Genomic DNA, 8,690 nt, shown 5'->3' with positions numbered 1-8,690 from the left:
TTGAAAATAGATTTTTACCGCTATCCGCAGGTGCCTCGGGAAAAAATAAGTTGACAAAACCTAGGTAGGGACGTGACGAATGTCCTCCTAAAATTGGAGCGACATGTGTGCTAATTTGTAGACGTGTATAAATTACATTCACGTACACACACACACACACACACACACACACACACATACACACACATCCTGGCATTTATAGATACAGATTATCTCCCATCAATCTATAATAAAATTCTTCACACTAATTTATCGAAATTTAGTTTTCTAACTTTAAGTATTAAATAAGGAAAATAAAGATATATTCGTCACAATGAACAGGGGTGAACTTTAATTCTTTAAACGAATCTGCAGCGTGAGGATAATAACATTGAAGTCTCAGATATTTTCTATTTTCTTCTCTTACAGATTAATCTATGCCTGAAAACATGTTTCACTATATAGTATCATATAAGCAAACTTTCGTGTTGATGCTGTATACGATATTGTTTTTGGAGGTTCATGCTGTTGAAGATATATGCAATAAGTGTTCTTGCAATATACCTGCCACAGTTGTAAACTGTCGAGGTCTCGGATTATCATCAATACCACAACCGATTCCGACGACTGTTGAGGGTTTGTAAGTACTTGACACTTTCTGCGTATTTTCCACATCCAATGTTTTAAATTCCTTATTGATTATGTTTTCAGCTGAACGCTTATGTTGTTGATGTTATAGCTTTAAGCGCAATATATATATACATATACATACATTCATATATGTATATATATATACATATATATATGTATATATATATATATATATATACATATATATATATGTATACATATACATATATACATACATATACATACATACATATATATATATATATATATATATATATATATATATATGACGGAACATCCCATACTTTGGTACATCCCAGAAACAGCTGTAAGACTGAAAGTTTCTAATAATAATAGCGTATATGACTTGAGATATTTGTCTTGCCCTAACGCATAACTTCAAAGAGTGGACGATGGGCGCTTTTCTAGAAAATGGTGGGCGATTTGAGATTTTAGTGGGTGACATGAACATTTTGTGGGTGACAATGTATTTTTAGAAATTAAGTCTGCATTTACTGATATCTAGCCATGCCTAGAACAAGGATGAACTTTTACCGATTTGATTACCCGCATGAGACGTCCCTTTGTATTAAAAAAGCGGACATCTTTATCGATCGAATATTTTTGTCGCAGTCATTGGGATGGGGATGATTCTCATGCGTGCTAAAAATAACAGCCAAATAGGCTTAGACCTTAAATCACACTTCACTACAATTTTTTTGTATAATCGTCTGAAGGCCCGTGTGTAGAATTCAAATTCACAAAGATTTTCTGAAAATTCCGAAAAATAAAAAAAAGTTAGGATGGGTTATATGTCGTGCGTAATTCTGGGGTTTCATATCAAAGCACAAGTGCTATTTTCAGGATGTTGACAAAATGTGCAGTCACGCACAAAATGACAGCTTTGAAATCATATTTCTTGACTGGGTGAAAATGATCAAACTTTAAACCTCTATAACTTTCTAAAAACTTTTTTCGGGAAAAAGTTGAATAACTCCAGCAATTTAACTTGGAAAGGTATATTAATGTACCAAATTCTCAAATTTTCGATAAACTTTTGAAATGCTGGCAGCCAAACGAACTAGATCCATATTTGCTCCAGTACAGTTGTGTCATCTGACTCTGCTCTACTGACTTCTTCTTCCCTTTGGGATTACGATACTGGCTTTCTGATGCCGTCTACAGAAATTCTTTTTGACATTTTAACTTTATTGATGCCTCCAGTCAAGGAAACTTGTTGACAGTACAGTAGTGATTATTTATCATTTGAATTTATTTCCTCTCCTCAGAACTGTCAGTCACCAATGTGCCTTCTTTGCCATCAAACATTGACCAACGAAGCAATGAAGCCTTCATGCTTGAAATGTCACTTTGATGCAAAGCATTCTGACAAGAAAGATAAGCCGTTATCATACATTTTATAACTGAGCTCCTCTTTCAAAAAGCAGATACAAACATTCAACACGCTACTCCAGGAAACTAGTAAACAGGAGAATAACGGGTTGATTGCATCGTACAGCATTGCATTGCTTGTTGCTAAGTCTGAGACGTCTCCCACAATTGGAGAAACAATATTTCGCCCCCAGTTATCGAAGAGGTTTTGCCGACAGTTATGCACGAAAATATTCTTGACTGTGCGTCTGATGAAGCACCTTCAATGATAGGAAGATACAGAGGTTTTTCATGTCTGCTAAAGCGTGAGATTTCCCACCAGATACTAACTGTTCATTACTTGGCACACCAGCAGTATTTAGTGGCAAAAAATATGAACATAAGATTGAATGATGCGCTAGAGTTAGTTATCAAGAATGTGAACAAATTGAAGTCCAGTCTCTTGTCTGATTTAATTTGCCGTCAACTCTGTCTGAGAAATGACGAGGACCATACTAAACTCTTATACCATACCGAAGTGCGGTGGCTGTCAAAAGGAAACTGCTTTACACTGTGTTGAACTGTTTTATATATCTTTTTCTTTGAAAATGCTCCACTATCCGCTTCATTGAAATTGGTGTTGTTTAAGACTAACATTTCAAAACGTCAATTGCATCAATTTCCACAACTTGATTCTTTGAAAGATGAATTGATCGAAGAGGTTTTTAACTACATATCACAACTATTTACAATCATTGCACGATAATATGGTGAAGCGATTTCAAGATGTTATTGCGCTGAATATTCCGAATTGGTATAGCAATCCGTTTGAGATCGATGCAGTCGATTGCGAGGATGATATTCAGGATGAATTGATAGAATAAAAAAAATAGCAATGACACTATGTCAAAGAAGGTTTGTGGTACCATCAGAGTATATCGAATTCCTACCCCAATCTGTGGAAACATCTGAAATTGCTTTTGCCTTCCATCCCTTACCACATACATGGTTGAATCTGGTTTTAACCATGTTGGAACTTTATTTTCCCATACAAAAATTGAACTGGATGTGATACAATGAAGACACTTGCGGCTAAAGTTGACAAGTTTGAAACCGAACGTATCTGCACTAGCTGCATTGCACCAGACCCATGGTTCTCGTTAAAAAGTTTTATTATTTTCCTTTATAATACAATCATTAATTATATTTGCATCAGTAGTTCTGATCACTGGTTCATTTGGGGAAAATGAAAATCAGTGTAAAAGAAAGGCGCAAGTTTCCAGAAGTTAATCTGTCTGCAAAATATAAGTCAACGCTAGAATTTTATTTACACTAATGGCAAAACTAAACCCCAATAAAGGATTTGTAAACAACCGCATATTTAGTCCAAACAGCACAAACCGGGCAACAGGTCTACGATATAATGTGTGTGTCAAATGATACAGTCACGAGGGGTCGTAGGAAATTTTGTGTTAGGGTTGTGTCACGGTTTTTTTACACAGGTGGGCGATGGAACATGTTTCGGCTAATAGGTGGGCGATATTGCAATTTGGCGCGAAAAGTTTGGGAAACGCTAACGTTTGTTGTCCTCTTTAATAATTATATATCTATAGGTGATATAAAAAAAAACTTAAGTTCAATTATATCACAATATATCACAACCTTGAACTAACGTTTTAACCACCTAATAAATACTACTATAACGGTGGGTCACCAATTTATAACGGCCTTGACTTGGAATAGATAATAAATATATCAGTGTCTTGAGTAGGCATCTATGGTGATAAACCCGTCACTTATAACTTAATCATAAGTATTTATCACCATACATAAATATTAACTCAGGCTTCGTAAACGTTGTGGTGAATTATACACACCAAACGCTGAACGTGCATGTATGTTGAGGATAATAAAGTTTGCTCTTTTTCACTGCTATAATAACAGTTTCATAGTTACAGAATAAACTTCCTCAACAGGTTGAAGAAAATGAAGAAAAAGAAATGATTTACTAAATTAGTTTATTTACGCACATTTAATATTTACAGTGCATTTTTATAAGTCAAAAGAAGATTGTCGTAGAGAGTTACGACATAAAACTTATATTAACTAATTCTTCCGTACCTAAGCTACAAGAGTTTTAAACAACAATTCAAAATAGCCTTGTTGAATTAGATAAAAGACTTGATATGGCAATAGCCAATATCTCAAGAGAGTAAGTGTCTTGGAATTGAGTGAGAACCAACGAACACTGATTAATTTCCCCCAAATCAGGGTTTTTATAACTGCTCATACCTGAATTCTAAAGAACCGTATTTCGTGGAAGTTAGAATTCAAATATAGGCAGTAATTTTAACCAATGGGAAACTAACAATCATACCTATTCGGCCAACATGACCACAACATCAGATTACCGCCGATAAAGGTTTATGACTTGCTACACTACACTACGTTACCCCTACCGTATGTCATTCTCTTTCCCCATTTTCTTTCTTATTTTTCTCTCGATCTCTGTTTCTCTCTCCCTCCCTGTCTTTCACCGTATTTTTCTCTCGCTCTTCACCTTACACACATTTTCCCTCTACTTCTTCTTTCTCCCTCATTTTCTCTTGCTCTTTGCCTTTTCCTTCAACTCATCTCCTGACAGTGTTACAGACGCACTAAGTAAATAACTGACGGAGGAAGAAGCAGAATTATTATTAGATGCTCATTACAGCCTTAACAAGTAATCTATGTTCTAGGCGGTTATTTCCAATTAAATGGCTTGCATCATTACATTAATCACTTTAAACTTCCAGCTTTGATCGAATATTCCAATACTAAATTTGATCGATTAATTCGACCAGATCTATTTCTCAACAAATTTGGAAAAGTTTGACCAACCGCTCGTATATCTCAAGATGTTGAATAGCAAAGTCAATGTTCTATTTCATAGGTTAGATATTTTCATCATTCATAATTTAAGCGCGAATTGAATGAAATCTTTTGACCATCGAATAGAATATTTTGCGGTATTTGTTCTGACCCTTGGCAACCTAACTTCAAATCTCGCCGAGTTCAACCTTACCCCATACATTTCCAGATCAATATAGAACCATAACAAAAGAATAAATTAATGCAATTATAAGGACGTCGCAAAAAACACCTTGCAGTATTTTGTCCAGTTTCTAGTCATTTGAGTCAAAATCTCACACGTTTTATTTTTCCGATTATAGAGAAAGGATCTGACAGATTCTATAACCCCTGCCAGATCTCCAATACGGGTGAGATAGATACCATTAATACTCCACTTAACCTGCTGCAGGTCAACATTTGCAGGAATGATGGAGAGGGTTACTGCCAAGGGGATAAAGTATTTAGCATAGTGGTTAGTACTGGAAACGTAATGATGTTTAAGGGCGAGGAGCAAAGGCATAGACGACTGAGTCTGTAGTATCTGATTGCTGGGGACAAAAGGTTATTCAGGTCCTAAAAGAAGAGTCCATAATATAACAGCAGCAGACAAGATGCGCAGAGAGAAGATATCCCATCTGTAAAAGAGATATTTGAGCGTATCTATTGGGGATAGAGTACCATATAGCCACGTTGAACTTCTGTAGATGTAATCCCGGATGTCTATGCGTGGCACCGTCCTACATGTAGAAAGATTTCTTTATTGTGGGCATCATGTGAGCATTGTAAACGGTTAGCAGTAGTTTCGGACTGAGATATCTTTTGGCTAAAGATCCTTGTAGCTAATAATGCCCAGCATTTTCAATGACAAGTGAGCGAAAGCTAACGTTTCAAGTAACACTGAGAGGAACACTTGGCTAATTTTCAGTCCTTTACTAATGGCCGTATTTCAACACCAGGCCCACGGGTATTATTTATCCTTTCTATGTCTCTAATGTCTCTATTATAATGGCCTCTTTGAATGGTAATCTTAAACCACATCTCGGTTGAAATCCACCACCTGGTACTTTGAGTGCCTTTAGTTAAGTCCATATTATCTTAAACATTCTTTTCAGGTCTTTAGTAAAAGAAATACTATCTTTTCTCCTGACTAGATTCGGCCTCTTGAAGGGTGCCTTTCCTCCTAATCAAAAGTAAATATGAAATTTTTATGGCTGTCACAATTCAAAGATTTGTATATTATTGGTGTATAAATAAGTTGAACTTTATTCAAGACAATAGTTTGGAAATCTTGCCAGGCCAACGAAATAACTGGAGATGAACTGGGAGTCTTTTGACGCACAGAATCCGAAAAGGACCTCGATTTAATACGATCATGTCAGGATTATAAGATATTACATCCACAGAATTTCTTTGTTTTGTTTTGTGCTTTTTTCCATAAACCACCTTATGAGGAACGTACTTAATATACATGGAAATTGTATTGTCTTCAAAACTAGAAGGATTTTTTGAAATTCTACTGAAAAACTAGCAAATATCTCTAAATTTCTACAGACAATTCACGCCATTATTCATGCCTTATTTCTCATGAGTTTGCGTTTGGATGATTGTCATTAGTGCTGAACCTCAAAAGCCCGCCACCATATGCAATTCTAATCTGCTTTGATAAGAAGTGGAATTTGGATGATTTTTTTTCTGGCTGAACTAAAGTCTATTCATTCACATTTAATGACTCTGGAACTAATGCTCGCCGCGCCCATTATTTCATTGCCCGATGTGTACCCCGGACATTTAACAAAATAATCCATAGGCATTCGTACTAAATTTTACAATATATTTACCTGAAATATGAGGAAAATAGTGAAAATTGTGAGGTTTGGGTATCTTGAAATCTAGACGTAATCCTAAAAGATGGATTCCACATTTGAATTCAACAAAATACCAGTTGGGTTGTGTAATCCATGAAGAAGTAATCTTTTACAGTCTCTTGTCCCACTTCTGAGAATTTGGAATCACCCAATAGATTAAAATTTAAATTATGTTTTGCTTGTTTAAGCTGATCTGATATAATTTGAATGTACAGGTTCCCATCCATGGCATAAAATAGGATTTATGCTTTAATAGAGAGGTACTCTTCTATAGCTTGTTGTTGCATATGAGGACTTGATTTCAGTTTCTGCTCGGAATATCTCAAAAAGATTGTGTGGTGGAGTGTGTATAAAGATATATGACATACATGTTTGGATGTTCAGCTGATGATCATAATATCCCGGTATCAGTTCCTGAAATGAGAGACGTTATTACTTTGATCAAGTCATATACTAAAATATATAAAAGGAGCAAAAACGCTGAAGATTCAGTATACACGACGTAGCAAAATTATGAGTTCAAAATATGTGGAAAACATATATAAAAAGTGGAAGAGAAATTCCTTCGTTTCACAAAATTTAATACATTTTTATAAATAATTTTTTTAAATATATACATATTGTATGGATGTAGTGATATTCAACCGTTTTCGCTATTTAAATTAGCTTTTCAAGGAACATTGTGAAGTAATCAATTCTTGTGACAAATGGGTCTTGCCATTCTGGATACTTGAAAAATAAGAATGAATTTATAGAATGGACAAAGGGAGGTAACAAATGGCAAGAGAGACAACTAACACCTCAGTATAACTTTTGAAGTGGTCAAGTTTGTAGGTAAGGAGTTATCTGTACTTTTCTATGAACAGGTTTTCTTGCTTAGCCGTTCTTGTAAGGAGATTGAATCTTTGCACTGGTATAATAGAAAGATATGGAAATTTGGCTTTCTATTTCTTGCGCATCTGTCGATATGTTCGCCCAGGGCTATCTGCCTGTATTGAGGAAAACGATTCTGTTCTTTATGTAGCGTGACTCTTCGTCTCAAAGTAAGGCTCGTTGGGCAACATAATTGTGGCCACAATCTGAGCAGATTAGGACATAGATAAGTTTCTGGGAAGCACATGTGAAGTTGGTCTTAATTGAGAATATTTCTCCTTGCTGGAATGTGAATTCCGAGACTTCAGTTAGGTATGGGCATGTACCACAATGGGCATGTACTGCACTTTTGAACTGTTGGTATCGTACGTATTGAATATAGTTTTGCATTTGTTAGGAATCTCTTGAGTGATTTGTATTGTCTTTTGCATATGTGGAACTTCTGTGTATTTAGGATGTTGTTTATTTTCGGGTCTTGAGTGAGCAGAGGAAGATTTTGTACAATTGTGTTGTATGCTTCATTGTTTCTGGAGTTGTGGGTTGATATGTATGGGAGTGATTTAAAGTGGGGTGTGGTGTTCTGTTTTGTTGTCCTAATTTTGTTTGTGTCCAAGTTCATGGCACGTTCAATTCCATGATCTATAAGTGCGGGTGGGTATTGTCGTTTAATGAGTGTTATTTTGAGGTCTTGTAGGCGAAGTTCCCGAGTGGTGGTGTCAGATACAATTATACAGATCCTTTTAGCTAGATTGAATGGGATATTCATTTTGGTGCATTTAGGATGGCATGAACTGAAAAGGAGATACTGTTTTGAGTCTGTTGGTTTGTAGGAGATGTCAGTTGAAATTTGGTTGTTTGATTTTGTTATAATCAAAATGTCCAGAAAGAGGAAATATTTCTTGCTATATTCTATTGTAAATAGAATATTGGAGTTTATATTATTCAGCGTGGATTTGAAATCCAGGAGTTTATCATAGGTTTCATTCCAGATGATAAAACAATCGTCTAGGTACCTTTTCCAGTTTTCTCTTATATACTGGTAGAATGGGGGTCCAAATGTTTGTAGCGAAAGTTCATATA

The 8,690-nt window shown here is 35.5% G+C and overlaps 1 protein-coding gene across 1 annotated transcript in view; it reads left to right on the top strand.

Annotated features, from left to right (window-relative positions):
• The first annotated feature begins 413 nt into the window (after positions 1–413).
• The window catches only part of LOC115225980 (leucine-rich repeat-containing protein 15-like), a 171,592-nt gene continuing 163,315 nt past the window's right edge, over positions 414–8,690 (top strand). The window contains exon 1 of the mRNA XM_036514789.1: positions 414–619. Within this exon, the coding sequence (XP_036370682.1) occupies positions 417–619 (203 nt within the window). The 5' untranslated portion in view covers positions 414–416. The remainder of the gene's footprint in view (positions 620–8,690) is intronic.

Source organism: Octopus sinensis, linkage group LG29 (assembly GCF_006345805.1).
Source record: "Octopus sinensis linkage group LG29, ASM634580v1, whole genome shotgun sequence".
Lineage (NCBI taxonomy): Eukaryota > Metazoa > Mollusca > Cephalopoda > Octopoda > Octopodidae > Octopus > Octopus sinensis.
This window is presented reverse-complemented; position numbering and strand designations above follow the sequence as displayed.